The 24,314-nt window shown below is 31.2% G+C and overlaps 1 protein-coding gene across 3 annotated transcripts in view; it reads left to right on the top strand.

Moving 5' to 3' along the window:
* The window catches only part of LOC130441267 (glycine-rich protein 1), a 29,615-nt gene extending 7,388 nt beyond the window's left edge, over positions 1-22,227 (top strand). The window contains exons 2-9 of one of the 3 annotated variants that reach the window (XM_056774860.1): positions 7,122-7,213; positions 8,726-8,912; positions 8,980-9,186; positions 9,489-9,632; positions 12,330-12,444; positions 12,597-12,701; positions 18,886-19,012; positions 21,979-22,227. In XM_056774860.1, coding sequence (XP_056630838.1) covers positions 7,127-7,213; positions 8,726-8,912; positions 8,980-9,186; positions 9,489-9,632; positions 12,330-12,444; positions 12,597-12,701; positions 18,886-19,012; positions 21,979-22,173 — 1,167 coding nt within the window. In that variant the 5' untranslated portion in view covers positions 7,122-7,126 and the 3' untranslated portion in view covers positions 22,174-22,227. The remainder of the gene's footprint in view (positions 1-7,121; positions 7,214-8,725; positions 8,913-8,979; positions 9,187-9,488; positions 9,633-12,329; positions 12,445-12,596; positions 12,702-18,885; positions 19,013-21,978) is intronic. The other 2 variants (XM_056774861.1, XM_056774862.1) reach the window with 2 other exon arrangements.
* The last annotated feature ends 2,087 nt before the right edge of the window (positions 22,228-24,314 follow it).

The raw sequence follows: 24,314 nt of genomic DNA, 5'->3' as shown, positions 1-24,314 counted from the left end.
ACTCCGAATCAAAGTGAATTTTAGTAGATTTGTGGTGATTCTATTCTTTATTTTCGCTGTTATATAACTGCCAGGTTGATAGTTTCAACCACAAAGGATCCAACCAGCAAACTACAAATTCAACTCAACCAACCATCCCGGATTTTCGTAGATAAGTCACAGCCTTATCTAAGCAATAAATATTAATATGGATAGTTTTAGTTTGATAAGTTTTAATAACTAATTCAATTCATAAGATGTTTCCAGCTTTCCCATCTATTTTATTAATTTTTAACGTCATTAGCCAAAAAGCTGGTGGTGTCCAATTTAATATCAGACGTTTACTCCATCTGAGACCGCATACCAGTTCCTGAGGAAGAGTCTCCTGTCGGAAAAGTAAAGTTATAAGAAAAACAGATGATAGTATGGACTTTACTTTGAAAACAATCAGTCACCAAAAATATAATTGTAATCTGAAAATCAATGCTATCCCCTTTGGATTACAAGGTGGCTTCACACAATATTGTTGTGAGATAGTGAAGTTACAAAAAATCATTATATTTGGAAGAATTGTTCAGCAAGAATAAAGTATGAATCAATAGAATTAAGTAGCCTTTATCGGACCTCTCTGTTAGTGGAGCAACTTCAAAGGTCCCGAAGAATATTTAGTGTAGGCTGAAGCTAGCGGAAACTAACACAAATGAAGTGAACCTAATGTGGATATCAGGTCACTAGGATATAGCAGGCAATGGGAAAGCAGAAAAAAAGCCAACCAATCCATGTTGTAAACCAGAGCTCACTATGACCTCATGTTATGTTCTTGATATGTCCAGAAACCACATTAAATTGGTTTTCTCATCAAGTACCATCTTACAACATTAAATACCTAATGACAACATTTTGAGCAACTGAAGTATGAGTATCTAGAGTATGAGCATCCGGAAAAACATTATTATTGGGTATATGAGTTTAACCTGATCGTTGCTTCAATTTTTTTAACAATTTAATGACATTTCGTCCCCATCTATTGTACAATAATTGTTTCTACGAAGACGGTACCACTATTTGTATAAGAAAATCTCAATATAACTACTTATTTCAATTATTTTATCGATCCCATAATTACTAACAAATTGGAACATTATGATACTAGTTTAGGGAACCAACTACAATAGGATCCAACACTACAACATTGTGACAGTTTGTTGATCACAGGATCTATTTTCTTTAGAGTAATTTTTTCAAAAATACAGGCAATTGAAATGTATGCGACATCACCCACAAATTTTGCAGATTACTGATATTTAACCCCTCTCAGCACCATATTATTTCGTTTAAGAGATATTGGAGTCCTTTGAGAACCAGGAACATATTTGTCCCATTGGGTATTCGACATATACATATCTTTCGTTTTTATTATTGTAATAACGCAAATAATTTATATGGGAAAACATTTTTTTAATATAAACTAAGTAAGATAAGCAGTTAAACAGTTTTTGCATAGTGGTACATTTCAAGCCGCACGAAGAATTGTTTCAATTCTTTTTTCTTCGATATGTAAGTGATCCTCTATATACATAAACCTGGGTCTCGAAGATGATGGCCTACCATATTATCGTCGGTCCTTCCGTAAATATGATTCAAGAGTTATCCGTAGCTGTCATTAAAAGTAGATTAAAAATCCTGTTCCATTGCTTGGTTGTCTTTTTTTCAATATCTTGAAGGCCAATGAATGGATCTAAAATAACATCACTTCTTATATATTTATTACAAAACTCCACCATCTTTAAGCGAGAAATATTCACTTAGCTACAATCTTTGGCCTTTCTTTTCAGTCATTTTATCTCTATGACAATTAGAAAGTACTATAACATCTTTAGTGTCTATGTACAGTACACGTACTGATTGCACAAAAATTGAGATTCACCTCGTTATCTTTTTTTGTATGTAACGACCTTATACATTTTTTTGGCGATTATTGATGTACCAATTTCTACGAAGAGTAATTCATCAATAAGTTTTGTGATGACTCTATCAAAACATAAGCTGGTATCAATCTCTCGAGTAGCTCCTGCTAACTTTAGGGGAACATCTTCTCTTAGAGTTTCACTTTGATTTCTATCTGCATCTTTTCCGGAATAAATGTTTAAGGCAAATGTGTAGCCATCTAACCTATCATTTTACGCCTCCATTGATGGGCTTTTTGGTGTTTTAGAGGAATTTAAGTAAAGTTTGGAAGAAAGAAGTTGAAATCTATCCATAGGATTTTTCCTTTTACGATTCTGAAATCACATATCTTTGGTTTTTCCAGCATTCCATAAAAAAAGACCTTAATGGAACAGACCTATATTAGATTTCTCAACTGAGCGGAAAATTTCTTGAGGGATACTTAAACATCTGCCGGAATATATATGACACATTGGGAGTGAAAGGGTTGAGTCGTTAATTTGATGAAATGTTGGATTTTTTATGTAATTACAACATTTTGTGTTTGCATTCTCACTAAAAGTACCAGTAAAATTTATTTGCTTCTCTAAATTTGAAAAAACTGCTTAGTTTTTACTAGATTTCTCGTTTCAGTTTCATTTCTTCAAATGTTGGTGGTATTCCTTCTTCTTCCATTGTTTAACACTAATTTACATCTTTGTCAATTCCTATCAACTTTATAGAATAATTGAATCTTCAATCGTTTATTTAAAATGATGATCATGTGGTTGGATGAACCGTCATGAATATAAAAAACTAAGTAGACCTTGAATTGGACTTAAATAATGTTGTGATCGAAGTTAACAAAGAAGTGAAAGAAGTAGTGTAAATATAACAAGGAAATATTGAAAAATATCGCTGCTTCACAATATTTTCAAGATAGAGTTAAATAAATTAATTTCGAATTAAATACCTAGTAATAAACATGTTCAATAATTAAAGAACGTAATCAATTTTTTTAATGTTTGTTTCCTTCAACTTTGGACTATTATTATGAAGTTATTATTTGATGAAAGGAATAAAAAAAGTGAAACCTGCTTAGACTTCTTCGAGAACATATGTGGAATTTGTTTACTACACATAATAATTTTGTTATTTTTATTTTTATAGATATTTTTATGGGGAATTCGGAAGAATTTTAATTGAAAATTACACTTCTCTAATATCTTTATACTATGAAAAGTGAAATACTACAGAAATTAGTATAATCGAAAGTTGAAATTCTTGATAGTAAAACAATCTTTTATTTTGTCTTATAAACAGGGTGTGGTTTGAAGTGATGAAACACCGCTGCTACAGAAAAGAGGGATGTAGAGAAAGAGGAATAGAATATTTTATATTACCAACCTCATTATTCAATAGCTGTGCCTCTTATTAAGAAACAAACGTTATTTTCACGATAACCTGAGACTAAAGGTAGCTTATTTACAATTCAGTCCAGTTTACTTATAGTTATTTCTTGAAACTGGCATATATCACTTCAACAACAATTTGTTTTCTGATATCAGGACTACATGTACTCCCAATAATGAATAAGAGCGTACTCCAGATGCAGCTCCCGAACCAAGACTTGCATGATTGATGTTTGGACTTGTTCATACAAAACCTCAAGAGAAACAAAACCTTCACCTAGATGCCATCCCGTAAAGAAATAGCAAAAAAACATATACTAAAGACTACACTTAACAACAAAAATATGAAGGAATTAAATAAAAATAAGAAAATATCGAGTAATGAGAATTAATACTACATCTGATAATGACATAATAGATACTGAAGAGCAATTTGAAAATGAATATGAAGAAGAATATTAAATTTTCCACCAAAATAACCCAGACTCTTTATATCGGAAAAATGTAAACTATGGGGTTTTCCAATGAGGACTTGACAACTTTTTTTCAAAATAAAATGAAAACCATTTGAGATATTTTAAAACTTTATTATCGGGTTGAAGTACATTCAAAACATTTATGAATGGACTTCGCTTATATGGCTACCGCGGGCACGTGTGCACTTTTCAAAATGAATTTTCCGCTGCTCAAATGCAATTTTCATTCTTAACCATAATTTTGTTCACAACGTTTGATGAGACTTTTTCGAATCGAATGTATTTTGTTGCTTCTTGATTTATCTTACTGCTCAGAAATTGTTAAGTTTTGTCCTCTTTGGGTTTTTTTCTCAACTAGGCCCCTCCTTCAAATAGAATGCTTGAGACACTTTGCACTGTATCACAAAAAGACGATTGGTTCAAAATCTGCTAATTTTTGATTTTAAATGATTTTATAAATGTTCAATTTTTGCACAGTCTCACCTGTACGTAAATTATTAGACATTATGAATATGAGCATTTACAAATGGAGTTTGCATGTTTGTACAATTTTCTATTGTTTCAAATTGTCTTTTGTCATGAAAATTGAGTTCAATTTCATATTTTCTACATTAAGGTTTCTTATTTGTATAACAAAAATTTGTCGTTACGTCCTTTTCTACTTTATAATCATAAAAAAACTTAACGTTTTCCATTTAAATGAAAATTTGATAAACGTTTAACTTGTGGAAACAGTTAAAATGTAATTTTAAATCTAAAGTGGTCTTTTGAGATTATATGTTGAATAGAGCTGGAAATGGATTCTGTATTCAACATAAATTATGATAAATAAGAAGAAATTCTTACTGCTTCCAATTTTTTATATTATAAAAAAAGAGAAAGGAAAAGATTCTGTTTTATTGTGAAAATTATGGAAGCGAATAATATTTTGACAATGTAATTAAGTTATTTTAAAATTGATTGAAAAAGAAGTTGAGATTCTAATAACGTTAGAAGCTTCATTTTTACGTTATACATCAGAGAAATTCATCAAACTTTAACAGTAAATCGAATATAATGAAAAAACCTTCCAAAGCGATGGCGTTCATATTTTATTAAATTTCTAACGAGATTTGTCGTTCGAACCGAATGTATAGTATAAATTCCAAAGGAATTCTAAAGAGAGAAAAATAAATCGATTTGATCGTATAAACTCACTTTAGAAACTGACAAGTGAAGAAACGAAAACCCAAAATATGCACAAAAGTATACAAATAATTTAGTAAGAATATCAAACATCAATTTATTGATTCACTGTAAAATAAATGAACATTTCTATTTTTACACATAGGTACTAAACTAAATGTGTTCAGAAATTCCTAATCAAAAAATTTTGTCTCCTGTCTCAATATATAAATTTACAAATGGAAAATCTGCTTTCCACATCAACTTATTGAATAAGGGCATTATTATAATCGCAAATAAATTTCCTTCAGTGAATTATCCCTTTAGAATATTAGCACTTCTTTTATGTTCATTGCACTGCATTTATTAACCTTTATAACCTACATGTGAAGTTAGTTCTAGCCTTGTTTGCCTGTTACATGTCTTCTACAGATCCACATATCATAAATGGATTTGTATGTGACACAGTATAGGAGATCATCTAGCCTGCTCTTTCGCCTCTTTCGATTTTGGTTTGCAGTTTATAGATTGTCAACCTTATGGGAATTTTCCATTCCTGTAGTACATTTGCACGCCGTACATACAATTCTGGAACAGTTTTTTCATATGTTCGTATAGTGTCTCTGTTCCTGATTCAATTAGTTCGGTAGGAATATAGCCTTGCTCATTGATTTTTTTTCCAATAATGTTTGGACAATGAATACTGAACCGCACTGTACACTGTTATCCTTTAGAGTCTCATTAAATTTAGATGAGGTAAATTTAGACTGCAAGTTTGAAATTTGAAGTTATGAACCTTATTATCGGTTATTTATGACTGTAATCAATATTATTATGAAAAAATACGTTTGATAATATGAAGCTCAATCATTAGATGAAAATTCTATCGGATTTCATAATTTCTCTGCGGAAACTTAATTGAGTTTCACAGGAGATGATTATAATTATCAATCTAATAAACAGATTCGACCTAAATGGCATTTTTGATAAGTATTCAGTAACAGAATATTGTTAATTAGATGTTACAAAGACAAGAAATTACATCGAAAAATCGCAATAATGTGAAAGATTCTTATAAAATGACATTGGGCTGATATATAACCAATTGAGAAATGAAGAAACATGTGAAAAGATGGATTATCAAATATTTTTCAGTTCATTTCTTGCAGTTGCAACCGCTGTGTGAAGCCTGACGTTGTCGTGATGAAGATTCTCCTCATGGGTTGATCAATTTCGTGTTTACTTTGAATCAATTTGATTCAAAAGATCAAAATGGTAGGTTTCAATGACGGTCTGATTCCAAAAAATTTGTGGGTAACACTAATGTAACACTGGGTATGCAGAGTTTCTTATCATAGGCGAAAACTTTACAAACAACCCTGTTATTTAACAAAAAATTAAGTGCCTCTAAGGCTCATATCGATTCAAAAATGTCTAAGTTCCATTTCATCTAATTTCCTACACTTGAGATATTTTCTTTAAATTTTTCAATATATGTGACAATGGAAAGGGCTGAGTTCGCAATAAAAGAACAAAACTATATCATTAGGTTTGACCCTATGCATAAAAGAACTGAAATCTTAGGCATTTCTTGACGTGAAGTCGATAGTAAATAGCTGCTCACTTCTTCACAATGGTTAAAGAACTTGCCGTTTTGCTGACTGAACTAAGAGTCTGACAACGAAAAAACGTATTAAATATAAAGTTATCAATAGCAGAAATTCCAATTGCCTTTTTGTTTTTTTCTCATTTCTCTAGTTTATTTTTTCTATACGCTTATTCACATCGACATTCCTTCGAATTAGTTAATTAAAATTTTGTTGTTGAGTTATTTTAAAGTTACGTACTAATTCAAAACTTATCTTCATTGTATGAACATAATTTTTTTCCAAATTTTGTGGATTGGAATAACTGTTGTACAAAATTTGCTGTCGCTTGAAATTTGCCGCCCAGGGCTACTGCCTACACAACCAGAAAGTAAATTAATCACTAGGATTTGCTTTTATTGCATTTTTAAAGTGATTTCCTGCAATTTGTTCTTTATCAAACAGAAATATTAGATGAGCTGTGTTAGCAAGATTGAACCAACTCAAAAGCTCTAAAAGATTCAAAATTTGATTTATAATGTTTATTTTACTTATTATTTTCATTATTTCTTTTCCAGAAACGATGAAAATGCTCACAATGATAGGTGTTGTTATTATAGCTGCCTTAAACGTCATTAGAGCAGCACCCACATCTAATACAGACGATTCAGTAAGTGACATTCAACTAAACTCGTAGTCGATTATCATTTTTGATAGAATTCTACTTGCAGCCATGAAAGAAACAATTCGCTCAATTACATGTGAAATATTTACTAATTATTTCAAATTTATTAGACCATATGGCAGTTTTTGACCATCATAAGTTATCAAAATTTCGTTTAATTTGTGACTGACTTCACTACTGAGTTAAATTAAATTTTCGGAATTTCCAAGCAAATTAATAGCGTTTCAAATAAAAATACTCCAAGTTTTGAATTTTATACGTCGTACGTTACGATAACAGTTGACCAAAATCATCTAAGAAGTGCATGTCGTTAGTTACAAACACATCTAAGGAAACTTGGTGCATTGTAAATGATTTGAAATATGGGCAAAGGTCACGTAAACTGTTCCAAATGTAATGATGAATTGCTTGATGAATATAGGCGAAATAAAATATATTGAATAAGCTAATTGCAATGCCTATACCTTTCTACAACTTTCATTTAATTGGGGTGCAGATTAATCCATACTACAGTTCCTAATATTATTAATCTGCTCATGAAAATGCATTTCATGACCTTTATTCTGAAGAAAACTGTTTATTCATTGATTGTTTTGAAATTGGAATTGAGAAAGAGGGTTGCTACTCAAGTTTTGAGATTTGGCAACTCTGATTTTTCAATCATGAAGTTTGACATTTTCAATGATAAAGTACTCAGAACCTATAGTCATATAAGTGCTGAATTGCTTACAGATACTTGAAGAATTCATCTTTGTGAAAAAAATGGAGTTAAATCGTCCGATGATTTTCTATGACTTTCAGCGTGGATTAATCCGACATATTTTCATATCAACCCGAAACGAAACAACAATCCACGTATGGGTCTTCCAAGATGAGCAAAATCCAAGTTGTTCGTATAGGACAGGACAGGACAAGTCAATTCTGAAAGTGTACCTACACAAACATTTGTTTGCCAGAAGTATTCGAAAACATCAGGGAAACCAATCATGGAAGATATATTTTTTACCACGACGATGCGAGCACTCACACAAAAGTTCAAACAAAATCGTTTTGGAACAGTCAAAGCATAGAATTGATGGGTCGTCCAACGTACAATCCAATTATTTCTTCTTATTCATGTAAATCAAAAATAAATTGGAACGTTAAAGTTTTTCTACACCTTAAGAAGCGGTTGATGTGCTCATCACAGTTTTGGACTTACCTCAATGTACATGGAAAAAATACTTCGACAATTAGTTCAAACGCCTGAAAAAGCGTATTGATCTTATTGGAGAATATTTTGAAAAATCATCAACTCATATCCAATTATAAACATTAATTTTTGTTTGTCTATCTTGAAACTTGAGTAGAAACCCTCTCACATCAATATTTTTCTGTTCATAATCGGTTTCATTCTCACAAAACATGAATAAATTATCATTTCACCACTTGAAATTTTCGTGTGGTTGGGAAATAGGATGAATCTAATATTCTTATTTCATTTTTGTGTGTTCTCAGACATTCAAGTTTCCAATAACTTTCGAAAACGGTAAAATCGGAGTTAACTTCTTGGGTTTCCACGCCGCCGCAGGTCTTGGTGGAATTTTAACAGGAAACGAAGCCGACGGGGGTTTACAAGCTGAAGCAGGTACACCTTTCGGACAAAAAGCATGGGCTGGTTTAGGAGGAGGAGTAAATGGAGCAGGTACTCAATTTATTTCGTAAATAGTAGTTTCCTATTCTATAATAATGATGAATTTGTTTTCGTTTAGGTAGATCAGCCGGAGGTCTATATGCCGGAGCAACGGCAGGAGGAGGAGTTGGTGCAAAAGCTGGTATAGGAGGAACTGCTGGTTCCGAAGGTTCTTTCGGTACATCCTACGCAGGAGCTTCTGCTGGTGGACTATATAAAGGAAGAGTTAAAAGTATCGGCCAACCAGCGATTAATATATCTGAGAGGAAAGAAAACGTTGCAGCAGGTATTTATCTTAAAATATAGTAATTACAATAATAGGAAAAAGAAATCATGAGGTATAAAATGTTGTATTAGGGTTTCATTGAACATGGAAAACGTATATGGGATGTTATCATTCCTTTATATATTATTTTTAAATTCAATACATTGATGATATCTAATTTATCTATGTTTTCTTAAAAGAGTTACTTAAAGCCAATATTTTTTTATAAAAAACTAATATTCTCAAAATATAACGATAATATTCATCTTTTGTTAATATTTATCGATGTTATTGTTTTTTATATTCATTCATTTATCAAATAGCTGTTGGAGATGTAGGAGCAGGAGGGAGTCTCGATTTCCATGTTGGTTTAGGTGCGAATGTGAATTCTCAAGCGAATTATAATACAGCTGGAGGGTATAAAGTGAAACAGTTCCAACAAGAATTTGTTGAAGAGGACAGTCCTGGTAAAAATTAATTTGATAACAAGAAATTTCATTGGGATTGTGGTGCCATCGATGAATATCATAATTATATTCCTTTACTCATTCATGAACTAATAAAATTTGTAAACTGAATATTAAGGGTTGTAATAATTCCTACTAGTCGTTCTAGATGACATATTTCCCAAATATGACGTGTTTTTGACATAAATGTACACATTTTAATTTTTTTCATGTTATAAGACACAAATATTCATGAATGTGCCAACCAATACGAAAGTTATCTGGTTCAGAAACAGAAAAAAAGTGAATAATATCATTGAACGCATATCCTAGGACTTTTGGGAGCAATTAATCAAAACTATAATAAAACAGAATGGAGAATTGAAAGACAAGCAGTAAATTGTGAGAACAGGGTGAAATCAAATTATGGAGCGTCGCGTCGTTTGATAGTTATTTGCTGGTGGTGGTAGGAACGAGGCAACGGAGGAAGGCCCTCTGTGAAGGGCTATTACGGAGCACCCTCCGTTTTTCTATTATAAGATAAAGTTTGAGGTTTTGTTGAGTGTAAATCGGTACCGACTACTATAATTTGCAAACATATTAAGGAGTTCTCTGCGCTTCCGGAGAGAGCTGTGAGAGGTGCCCACTCCCCCTGATAAGAACTGCAAGACCCCAACGTGAAAGGAGTCTTTTTTGAAGTAATTTAAAACTGAGGTTATAATGGATGTATATTAGCACCGACTACATAGTACTCATAGATTGTTAACTTTATAATTGCTTGAAGTTATAAATAACATAACATAATAACAATAAAATAACAACCTAGCCTAGTCTAACCTAACCTAACTCTTCCAATTATTAGAAGAATAAATGATGATTGAAAATGTGCGTTTTAAGAAAAAGCGAGTTAGTTGAATTTGTGAAAAAAATTGAAATATCAACTAAATTGAGATATGGCTTCCAAATAGTGATAGTACTGTTGAAAAAATTCCATTAATAAAAACATAATGCGACCCCTAAATGATTAATGGCAACATTGCATACATAGACAATGGCGTCTAAAATGAGTTTACGTTTCGCTTCAAATGAAACTAAAAAACACACAGTTTCACAAATTAATTTCTCAGAAGCTATTTGTTTATGTACTTCAATATTCCGTAAATAAATTCCTTACTTCATGGACTCATGGACTTCAAGCCGAATTACAAGATGTGTTTAATGAAGTAGCTGCTGTTGATGATTTTTGAACGATGATAAAATGAAAGACACAAGAAAAATTGATGGACGAAGAAATCGACTAAATGATCAGGGAGGTCGACATCGACGGCGAGGTTCAAGACAATTACGAAGAGTTCGTCACCATGATGACTTCTAATGGAGAAATCACGTGTCACATTTTCATCTTTGCCGGCTCATGGTCTACATTTTGAACATATCAAACTTTTTTGCTTTATGACCGGGACCTCTAAAGTGAATAACTTAACCTTTATTTCATTTACAGGATAAATTCAATTGATAAACATATTTATCAATCAATTTCAGGATTTTCTAGATTTTCTTATAATGTATTTTTTCACTCAACAACCCTTAATATTTTTATTTATATATAATAGTTCCGAAGACAATACGGAGGTCTTTTAAATACCACTTTATACTCTCAATTTTAAGTATTTTATGACAGGGTACAAAATAGAATAGAAGTTATTTGTGCAATCTGTTTGATACTTGTATTTTCTAGCTGATCTCCATATTCTCGTCTTAGGTACTCTTATTTCAAATAACTCTATGACATTGGATTTGTACATGTTGTATACTTTCGACTTGCTTCCATATTAACACTATTTTCACTATTAGAATGATCACCAACAAGCCATTACCTCCATTTAATTTAATTAGTTGATATTATTGAGAGTAAACGAATGGATGAATTAAAATTATAGACAAAAATCGAAAATTAAAGTAAAAAGGAAAAAAAAAACTGGAATAATTTTAACATGCGCCACTATCTGCAGTCAAAGCCAAACTAGATCTTTTATTTGGTTGATACACCAAAGACAGTGGTACATGAGGTATAGAGGAGAGTGGCGATCAATTCGGCAAATTCCACAATACAAGCTAACTTCTAAGGATGCAGATGGAAGACCATGGACTGTCGTTGGTTCTAAACAAGACCGAAATTGTCATTGATTGTTCCTACTCAAGTAAAAGATGAACAACTTGATATCAAAAGCACAGCCAATCATATCAAAATAACTATCGGTTGACGAAATTTGTAGCACTGCTGTGCACCAGCGACGAGTAAGAAGCAGTTACTGATGAGCACACTCCAGTAGATCCTTTCGTATGGTGCGGAGTTGTGGGCCGAAGCCCTGAGAAAACAGAAAAATAAAAAAAAAATTAGCATATTGATGCTCTGCAAATAACGTTTTTTTATCATATATTAATAATCAGACAGCTTTTTATCTAAAAACTTTCAGAAGCACTCTTTTATTAAGTTTACATACCTGGTGAAATTATTGACTTTTGTGGTTGGTATTAATATTATAAAAGCCTTTTACAAACTATTCAGTGATCGAAATAATTTAATATACTTTACAATTCATCAGTAGTGCTTCATTACCTCAGTCAATATCAATAGCTTCCTGCAATTTCTGTATTTAAATAATCTTCAAGAAACGTTGAAAATTTTTGTAAAACTATTTTTGATTCTAATTTTAGTGGATACATCTAATGTTCAAGTTATTGCCAAGAAAGAAAAAGTGAAGAACATACAAAAAACTGTTGTTGAGCAGGATATTGATGAACCTCAAGCTGCTCTGAATTTGGACGTAAGGTAAAATATTGTTTTTCAAATTGTGAGAACTTGCGACGTCTATAATTTTCAATGAAGTATTCCAATAACATCTACGTGGGCTGTTTGTTTCATTTATTTGCTTATAGAATCAGTTGAGATCATTATAACATTACTAATATCACATGTTTCAGAGCACAAGGTATTGTTGCACAGCAACCACCACCAGTACAGTTACCCGTCTACGTAGAAAAAAGAAAATACAAACTACGTAGACGCCCCCATCATCGCAAACAAGTGTAAGTCAAAATTACTTCTAATCAATAACTATGGTTTACAATCATAACCAGCTTTTAAAAACGTTCAAAACCATAAATAAAAACTAATTAAATAATTAACTCTGATGTATAAGTTGGAAATTTATGGAAACTTTAGTAATATTCATACTGAACACTCACACTGTCTGACGCGCGTTACGGCAACCAAATTATTGTTTAGAGTTTACCGTCAGAGTTAAGTAATACTTATTTTTTCGTAAATATGAGAGAGGTAATCAAACACGTCGTAATTGATTGATGTATTTTTATGTGTGTGAAAGAAAATAACGGTTGTTAATATAAAATAGTCCGCGTTCCAGTCATGAATGACAACAATGAGCTTCGAAACGACATTTGGATTATTATGTTATACAATATGGCACTTTGAAACTTGAATTTAGAAATTTATTTGGTTTCTTTAGCATTTATAATTACTTAATAATTAATCAAAATTCGTGGCGTAACGGCTCGACTGCTACGTCATCAGCGCCGATCGTCAGAATAGATAATTAGTCTGTCCAAATAACTACACCAAATAAAGTTTTCATTAGTGTTCCACAAGGAACTGTGATCTTTAAATACCTACTAAAGACAATGTTGATTTCGACCAATAGCACTTTACAAGAGTAAAAGCTGTTTCTTCGCTTCGTCGATGCATCTAAGGTAAGAATGTAACAGCGAGAATGCAGCCTCCGTTACAGTAGCACAATTGTGACATTGGACACTTTGAACTACAGATGTGTTATCACTACGAATTGGAGTAACGTGATGATTTCTCGTACGAAATCAATTTATCGATGTAATTCAGGCTTTTACTGTGCATAACTAACCAATGCAAGTGAATATATTTGGAGCAAGTTGACTTATTGACTACGAAGAAACTCCTGCTCCATTTTTATAATATATCAATACTCTAAGTAACTCGCAAAATAACTCCTCGTCTTCAAAATAGCGTCTAGTTACTCTAGTTAGTGGAATTTTGTGATACCGGCCGGCCGCTCCTTCACATAATCGGCGCTGATGACGTAGTACCTATTTGAAACGGTTCTCGGGGGGTATAAAACCTATCCAGACTTTTAAACTGTAAGTTTGTTTAAACTAATCCTATGGACTTAAAATGAACACCATTATTTTGTAAAATTAAGTAGTGTTTACAACTCTTTGTGTTGTTATACCAGGAGGACTGAAAATATTGTAGGTTGGTATAAATAAAAACTTTCTTAATAGAATCCAGTTTCTTCGCTAACTTCTTCATAAGCAAAAAATGGCTATCCAGCAACCATCTTTTTGAGGTTTGGGCATAGAAAGTCGTTGGGGGTCAAATCTGGAGGATAAGGTAGATGCGGAAGCAAGTTTAAGCAAAGCTCATACAATATTCACATCATTTGTAACGCGACGCAATATCTTCATTGAATAACTCTTCTTTCTCCTTCAATAGAAGCCGTTTTTCCAAGATTTCATTTATCAAATGCTCCAATAATGCTACGTAATAATAGGTATTGTTGATTTCTTGATTTTTAAGATAATCATTGAATATACGGATACCATCACCTTGTCAGCCGGCTTTTATGTACTTACACACTCTGGAGTCGATTTATAACGTGCAGTCCACTGATTGACTTTCTGCTCAGAATCATCAATTGTATAATCACGTGGCATTTACTTTTAATAGAGTTTCCGTTTACAGAAATATTCATTCAGGATATTTCCAACACGTTCCTTGGATATTTTTAGAATATCAGATATCTTAATCCGGTTCACTTCACTTTCACACGAACTTATTTTATTCAATTCAAATTAACTAAAATTGCTTGACTCTTCTGTCGCACCTGTCTTCTGAAGTTAGTACCTAGTGTCATCTATGTATATGCAAGCGAGCTGACACAAAATTATTGCATAAATAAAAATTGATAACTATGTTAAATTATTAATTGAGATCCATTATACTACATCTAAGCTGAAATTTCTAGAACCGTTGGTAGTGGGATGTGAGAACAGTTTAAATAGGGACGAAGGGCCTATTTCTTACAGCCCACTCTATAATTTAGTAATTAAAAAATAAATATGAAGGTTTTCGTCTAAGAGTTTTTTGAAGTATTTTTCGTGAGAGAATAGTGAATAGTGAAGAATGGTGAATAATTTGAGTATCAAATGGGTGAATCCAGTTAATAGGTCTTATATTATCATCAATTTCTGAAGATGATAACTTGGTTGTCGAAAAAATATTGTAAATGTCCAAACAAAACGAGGATGTAAAATAAGTGAAAAATTAGTATTCATATCAGAAGTTTGGTTTCTGAGAAGTTGAAGGAATTGTAATGAAAACAATTACTAAGAGGCTATGTTTCATTTATATTTATTATCAAAACAACGAACTTCTCTTCTCAGTCGAGATTTTATACCAAAAGTATTCAACAGCGCGCGACTGGAATGAAGTTAATTATTCCCGGAGGCAAAAATGTTTGATTCTAAAATAAGATGAATATGAAATTTTTGTAGGTTACTGGAAATAGTTAGAAGGCTTAATTTCAACAACGGATCCAGAATGTAAGGAAGAAAACAGTATGTATGCTTAGGACATTGATTTAACGGCCAGGTTTAAATTCCAAAATTTATTTAAAAACAAGACATTTACCAAAATGCCGTAGAACACGCAGCAATTTATAATTTTTGCTGAGAGATTTTTTGAGTAGAGTAAATTACAAAATAAAACTGTTTGATTTTTTAATATCTAATCTTGAACGATACCAAAAAAAAACCTTTGCAAAACATTTTTCATTAAGATTCTAAAAAATATCATGCCTTCTTTTTTTCCTGGAATTTTAAATTGTTTATGTTCGTTAGGGTTGTTTTTGGTTATAATTAGATAGTTAAGAGATTGAAAAAAATTGTACACTATAAATTTGTTAAAGAATAGTCAACATTCAGAGTGGACAAAAAAGTCAATAAAAATATATTTACGAGTATAGTAAGAAATCGGTTTTTAAGAAAACTAGAAGGAGGAAAATAAAGTTTCTAGCATTTGTTTTCTAGAAATGATAGGGGTATTCATTTAGCTTAATTTCAATTTTTTTCAAAAAATTTCCCACAATAATTCGAAGTTTCGTCTTTGCACATACGTTTCTGGGTTATTACAATTTTCAAGAATGTTTCGCATTGTATATCATATTTTGTATCACTTTGATAAAAAGTACATTCAAAAACAAAACAAAATTCAGTATCTTCCATAATCAAGCCATGACATTTTTTTCTTGAAAAGGAAATATCCTTGAAACAACATAAGATTTTTCAGATTTCTTGAAAAATTTCATCGACAATGAACTATTCGTAGGTGCATACAATTAAACATTGGTAAAGGAAATTCTTTTCAATTCCTTAATCTGAACTTAAACAAAAATTATTTCTACAAATGTTGTAATAGGATATTAATTTCTAAAAACTTTTTTTCTACCCATCAATCAAATGCTTAATGAAAGATATATAAATAGAGAAACAAACTATTTAATAAAATATCTAGAGATATAGAAGCATGGATATACATTCATTAAATATAATTTCAAAAATATTGATTTGCATGTTCATTATTAAATATATCTGTTATCATAACACAAATAAGGCTGGAATTACAGCACAAGGGACAACATAGAATCAACTTCAAGACATTATATCTCTTCAACAAGACAAGCATAGAATCTGTTGTTTATAGAACGTGGATTTTTCTTGGAATGTAAATTGAATACATATTAGTTGATGTTACATTTCATTTTAGAACAACCAATAAATCGATTACAGAGGTATCAACAAGAACAGTGTGGGAACAGGATTGACAATATTGATTATGAGGTTACCTGTGGTCTTCCTCATTTGATTTTTCACCTTATAATACAACTTTTCGGTTAAGATAACGCACCAAATATATTTATTATTGACACTATTACAAATCTGACCGCATCTGATCAATTATACTACTGAATATCTAAACAAAACCGTCTTATTCACATGTAACCGCAACATGTTCGTTAGTGTACGTGGAAGAGAATTTATTGTTATTTAGAATATCCCATCCCAGTATGCATCTAAAAGTTCCTGATTTATTATAGGGAAAATGCACCGATCCACATATTTTTCTTTTTTCATTTGACAGGATAATTTATTTCGCAGCTAACCCGGAACTGACTGCTTCGTTTAGACTTTAATTTGATACTGGAAATGTCTAGATGTTAAAAAAAATATACGAGGTACGATAAAGAAACCTATATAGCGGTTTAAATCATTAAAGTCTAAGTAAAAAGTGATAATTGATAAAATCTGGTGACCAAATAATATTCATAATGAAGACTGAAGTCCTTTCTTTTCTAGAATCTGGTGAACCAAACAATACTCATAATGAAGACGGACGTCCTTTCTTTTCTAAAATCTGGTGAACCAAACATCACTCATAATGAACACGGAAGTCCTTTCTTTTGTAAAATCTGGAATCTACAGTGGTTCTACAGAAAAAACTAGCTCAAAAAAATATAAAACAACATAGGCCGTGACCTTGTTGTTTGGAGCGCCTGTTGGAAAACCTATTTTCCATTGAGAATTCTCAATTTTCATCATAGATATAGATGCAACCTCATATTTTAGTCGAATTGCTATCTTCGAAGATAGCCAACTCTATTAACTCTAATTTAATATGGGTGGGATTTTTTGTGTAATCTAAGCTCGATGGGTGATCGTAAGAAAGCCCAATGGTTTCAGTATTAGACCATAAAGGCAGATAAATTGATAATTCCCCTAATGTGTGGTTTTTATAACCATAACTAATGAATAATTTAGTTTGTAGCTGATAGATTCTATAAAAAGAAGCTGGAAATTGTAATCTAGATTCAGAATATATTTAAAAGTATATGCTGGTTTTGGTTGTAAGCCATATTTGTTTGATATTTTGTAAATCAAAATTTAAATTAATTTATTTCCATATAATCGAAACAAACTTTCAAACGAAAATTAGATATTGTAAGCGAGTTTTATGAAAAAAAAATTCAAAATATTAAAACGCGTTATCCACAATCATACTAATAGGATATATTGGATATATTTTGATTTTTTTTTCAAAAAAATGTTTTTTCAACAATAATTCTTTATCTCGAAATATGAAAATTATGAATATCTATTATCCTATTGTGGCTTCAGATTCCTATTGTGGAACAATAGGAGCCTGAAGAATTATATGGTCCCTAAACAGGGCTAAAAAATGTCTTTGCAATCTCTTAACATGGAAATACCAAATTTTGTACATTGTATGGGACTGCTGAGAGCATTAAGTTATGTAGAACCATTGTGAAGACCTAAACTCAAAATTTCATTTTTCAGTACATTTACCGATATGTTTTTGGTGGTAGGATTGTGTGGAGGGAATGAAAATGTTCCACTAACTGAGAAAAATAAAAAAAAATTCATTAGCAGACGAGCTGAATCACTAATTGTCAAATTTAATATAATAATTTATAGCCCCTTTTTTGGAATTTTCTAAATTACATTGTTGAAAACATAGTTTTGTTTGTTTGCTTAAAAATTACAAAGTTTCATGAAAAACAGTAGAAAAAGTAGAACTAAATCATTTATGATATGAGAAAGAAATATTTCGAATCATATGAAAAAATGGAGTTTTAAGGATAGATCACCACTAATAAACTCCTCAGATTAGCCTTTAACTTACCATTATTAATACTCTCAACAGTCTTACCACAGTCTTACAGTGTACCAAATTTTGTATTTGTGAATTGTTGAGTTCCAAAGAAATCCTATTCACCTTTTCTTCGTGTCGATTCTTATACGGGACACTCTGTACATTCAATATCAATGATCTCATTTCAATAGTACAACTAAATTAGAATGAAATGGGTCAGTTTTTAACATTCGAATTTATGTATGATCGGATAGTTGCTGCTTCGTTCATTCTAAAAAATTATGTTGAATAAGCCAATAAAAAAACATATTTTGTTATATTATTATTATAATTAATCTGTCTGTCACATTTATGTGAATATTGACATCTAAAATGGGTCATATTAAAGTAGACAAAGTAAATAAATTGTATAGTGATTGTGGATAAACGTGCTAGAAACTCCATTTTTGTCATTAATCTTCTCAACATCTGCGTTGAATTTTAATTATATAGCATCATCACAAACACTTTCGTAAAACCACCCCCAGTAGAAATCCCCGCATACAGATATACTGAAGATATTGTAGAAGAACCTGCTCCAGTTATTGTAAAGGAAAAAACTATAACTCACGGGATAAATGTAAGAAGTTTCTCATCACAACATTTTTTGTTACAATATTCAATGTATGTTCAACAGAAATGAAATAATTGTCACTTATATGGATAAAATTTTCTTGTAAAGTTAATAACAGGTGAAAATAAAGATTGAAATTCCTGAAAACTCATATTTTATCAGAAAATCAACATTAATCTAGTGATATATTGAATCAAGTAACGAATAAAATGTTTCTTTAAAAGAAAAATGAGATGTCACTTGATTTTCATCAAAAAGAAAGATCAATTGACGTTATTTGTAGATACTAAATGGTTTTAGAAACAACCAGAATGAATTTATTCGATTCTAAGTGTTAATAAACACATTTGAAATATATATAGATATATCTGTTGAACAAACCTTGAGATAACAAATAAAGTAGAAAAACTAACAGCGGTTGACCGGTACTAATAAGCATGTGAATGTAGCTTTGAAAAAAATAAAAAATGGCTTTATTCCGATATTCAAGTTTGGTCTCTTTTATCAAGTAGAGAAACTATTAGATGTCCTTGAAGAGTTCCTTTTACATCATTTATCGTTAGAGACTGCTTTCTTTTATCAAAAAATCCATCGATATATATCTAATATATTTCTCAAAAATAAAAAGTCACTTGACTTTAGGACCTGTCTCTTCCAAAAGCAAATCGTCATTTTCAGTTAGAGATTGTTTATAAAAAACATGCTCTTAATTGTCTTTAGAGAGTATCCCTGGAGAATAGAACCGTTATGTGTCTTTAGAGACTATCTTCTCTAAAACCCAGCCAATATTTATCTTTAGAGACTTTCGTCCTGGAAAACAAAACGTCATTCATTTTTAAAGACTGTATTCTTCGAAAATATAGTATGATTTGTTTTTATAGAAACAAAGAAAACAAACTCTCAATTGACTCTTTTCATTGAAAACAAAGCGTCGTTTGTCTTTGGGACCCGTCTTTTGCCTCTATCTGTCATTATCAAAATTAAGTTGGAATTTCTGTAACCGTTGTGATATTCATAGTGAACACACTGTTTACACTACCATTACACTAACAATTACAATTACACTGTACGACGCGTTTAGATAACCAAGTTATCGCCTTCAGAGGCTGAAGGAAAGCTAAAACCTAATAACTTTACTTACCTGTTTTATATTGAATTCTCCCACCAGTAAACCTTCTCCCGCGTAAATTAATTCCAGCGGAAAAAAACTCCTTGACGGGAATCTTCACATTTACATCACTAAATTGTAGAATGAATTATGATGTATTGACTCTTTGTTCTTATTTGAGCTTTTCTCATATTAAGCAATTTAAATGCTTTCAAATGGATCCAACAATTTATTATTGGAACCTACAAAAACCTGTATTATAACAGACGGCAAGAAGGCAATTAAAGGCCTTCATATTCTTAAAAAATATCTATACCAACAACCATCTTGATCTGCAAATAAAGAAACGATTGCATCTAATACAAAACAACAATTTAGATATCAGATTTTTGAGGGTGCCCTCTCATCAAGGAATACAAGGAAATGAAGATGCGAATCCATCGCTAATAACCAACATGGTTGATGCGAAAATTATTATTGGATACATTTCTTAACAATTTTGCATTATTAATATTTATATCATGATTATAACTAGCAGCGTGATCGGCAGTACTCGATTTTTCTCTCTTAGTCTACCCAATATATCTCCCGTCATAATGACCACATATTATCTCATACATATCACTCTTTTCCAAATTTGGTATTTCATCCCTAGGGTTACCTAACAATTGTTTCAATGTAATGAAATTGATAAATGTAAGAAAAGCTTAAATAGGACCAGAGGGTCAATCCCTTACAGTCCATTCTATAGTTTTGTAATATAAATGTGAAGATTCTCACAAGGAGGTTTTTCCGTTGGAATTAATTTTCGCCTGAGAAGGTTTGTTAGTGAGAGAATTCGTTATAAAACAGGTAAGGCAAGTTATTAAGCTTTAATTTACATTCAGTCTATAAATATGATAACTTGATTATCGACACACGAGTCAAACAGTGTAATTTTGAATGTTGTGTAGAGGTAGTGTGAGCGGTGTGTTCAGTAAGCTCAAAATTGTCTTCTTGTCTTCTTCAAAAATTCTCAATTGTGTTCCAAGACTGTTTTTGTTGGAAACAACCTGTCAAGTGACTTCCGAAGAATGTCTTTTCTAAGAACGGACTGTCATTTAGGAACATTCTTTTTCAAAAACAAGCTCTCAATTATCTTTAGAAACTGTCTTTGAAAAAAAATATCTTCCGTCTGTTTATAACTTTAAATTAATAACGTTTCACATAATTCATACAATTTCTATCGAAATATAAATAGATATAAGAAGCTAGTTGATGTAGATACTGAAACGATAGATGATTTTGTTGGAACGGCTCGTTTTATTTACTCTTCTTCGCGACTATGTCATGAATAACATCGTATCAAAGCCTCTCAGAGGGTCCGTGTAGACCAACCCCATACCTCAATTTAGTATTATTGCTTTTTGATGTTATACAGTTAACTAGCACCTTCTTAGGATAAATGGTAGTTGTGGACGAGTAGATTCCTTGATATTCAGAATAAGAGAAGGACTATAGTATTTGATAACAACCTTCAAAACAGCATTTACTAAGCATGTGGTTAATATTGATCCTTTAAGATCTCTTTCCAAACTTTCGAACACTATTATGTGGTCCGAAATTTTTGAAAATGTATTTTCATTCATATATAAACAATTTTTATAAAGTTCAAATGATTCATATTATATAGAAATAGTGATTATTCAATTTTAGTAAAATGTTTTAAGTGTTCTTGTATTATTACAATAGCTCTTTTTCACTCTTACTCTAGCCCATTTTCTACAATTCCATAATAACTAAGTCATGAAGAGGAAACTACCTCCAATGTAATCGTTAAAATGAATGCCTATTTAAAATGTTTTTGACTTGTTTTGGTTTATAGGTCCCTGTCCCGACGTTGAATGCAGCGGAAGAATTAGTAGCTAATTTCGCAGGACATTTAGAAGTACCTCCTCCAAAACCAGTAGTTGTTGGTAACGTAGGTCTTAGTAAATCCTTCTCTTTAGGAGCAGAAGCTGTTAAAACAGCACCTTTATTAAATATTCAAGCTTCCAAACAAATTTCCATCAATGGTTAAATTGTTAATGCTTTTTGCCGATGTAGGAGGTAATAAATAAATTTTTTACTCTATTTTTGTTCATTTATTCCATGTACCCTTGAAAATGAATCAATAATTGATCCTATTCTAAGTAGATATTTGTCTTTTTTCCTCATTTTTTAACTTGGGTCAACAGTTGTGAACATAAAATTATTATATTTTTAATCGTAATTAAAATAAAAATATATGACATGAAACATTTGGCTTTTGTATGAAGGAAACCGATTGAACGATATTTGTCGAAATAAATGAGTCTACAATTTTTAAAACATACTTTTTATGTCATTGTAAAAACAAACCGCCTTATGCTTGGTCCACTGGTCGGTGATATTAACATCATCCAGCATATTCCACTATTTCAATCAAGAGCTTAAAAGCTCTGCTTAATTTTCTCGCTAAAGTTAATCTCTTACTCTTACTCAAAGTCGTTGAAATGTTGTAAAGTCATCAGACGATCTTTTGATTGTTCTGGTACAGATGAAAATTAATTATCTGAATTAATTTTATTCGATTGTAGAGAGCAGCTACTTCCAAAATATTCGAGTCAGAATTTTTTGAAGATTTTTCATTTTCACTTCTACGTCTTCCACACAGATTTAAAAACGAAAGTATTATTAGTTAGAAAGTTATTAACGTGGTATCTGCATTCTGCTAGGTTAGATCCTTGGCAATTAAAATAATATGCTTCTTCTCTTAATTTAATATTAACCTAAAATGGAGATGAAAAACGATGTACTGAACACGACAATCGAAATAAGCTTCATAGAGAACTTGGAATGTTTATAGTGCGTATTTTACATCTTGAGTTTCAATAAATTTATCACGACGACTTTCGAAGTTTTCATAGACTTGTACAAAACAATTGATAATCTTTTATGACTCAAGAGACACTATATGATTGTAAAATATAAGTATTGTTACTATAACTATGATAAAAGCAAAGTTTATACAAAAAATTGATTTTGTTTTCATTTTTTTCTAACAGACGTTTTAAAGAATGACCTCACTAAGTCTATGTCAGTTGTAGAGAAAAAAAAATTATTTCGTATCCAATTTGATTATAAAATGAGCATGAACTATGAATACGGGGTCATGACCATAAGTCGGACAAGACTTTTTAGAAATTTCATGGGTATTTGTAAACATTCCCATGCAAGAATTGTCTGTCTAGTGTGGAAACTTTTTAGGTTTCGAAATTAGATTACAAAACTTTTCTTAGTGATTCATATTCACCGAAATGAATCAAAACAACAAAATAATTCGATATTTTTCCATAATTTGAAACCCACCCCATCTGTAAGTGTGAAAAACTATGGATTACATGGGTTGGTAACAGATTAAGATGCAATACAATCATTTTTGTCAACCTCACAATGTGTAATTCAATATTTACAAAGAACCTCTTTTGACAATTTGTTTTCCGATTTTTTTATGAAAAAAAGTACATTCAAACCAACAGTGTGTATTAATTTTCTCTATCAATAAACTGACTATCCTTGCCCTTGCCACATCTTCCACGTCGCTTTTAAGGTAATGAACAAACTGAGCTATTTATAATGGCCTTTTTTAAAGCTCAAAGAAGTACATGATGGTTATAGTAACTATTAAAAATTGAAAAAATCCGAATTGAGAGTATTTTCTTCAAGAATTTTATATTGTAAAACCTACAACATTAGCTAAACTGAGTGACAGAATTCTTCTTCTGATTAAATTATGATTTTATGAACTCAAAATTTCATGTAGACCCTTAAAAATGTAAATCCAAGAAGTTAGTGTACCTTTACAGTATCCGAAGACGATAACTTGGTTAAGGAAACGCGCAGTAGGCAGTGTATTTCTGTTGAAGGAGGTACAAAAATTAACAGATTATTCAGTAAAGTTAGTAGAGTTTAGAAATTTATATAAACTACCACTACCACTAATAATAACTCAAATCTCATGGTGAAATGATCTTGGGCACTTGTACTCAAATAAACCTCAAGATATAAATACACTTAACGATACATCTACTAGTATTTTATTAAGCATTTATTTAAAAAATCATTCTATTGAATATATTTTGGAAAATATGTTAGTAAATGATAAAATGTATAAATACATTTATTGTATCAATTCAATTG

The sequence above is a fragment of the Diorhabda sublineata genome, chromosome 3 (assembly GCF_026230105.1).
Source record: "Diorhabda sublineata isolate icDioSubl1.1 chromosome 3, icDioSubl1.1, whole genome shotgun sequence".
In the NCBI taxonomy this organism is placed as follows: Eukaryota; Metazoa; Arthropoda; class Insecta; order Coleoptera; family Chrysomelidae; genus Diorhabda; species Diorhabda sublineata.
The sequence above is the reverse complement of the archived record's forward strand: the minus strand, read 5'-3'. Positions and strand labels throughout refer to the sequence as shown.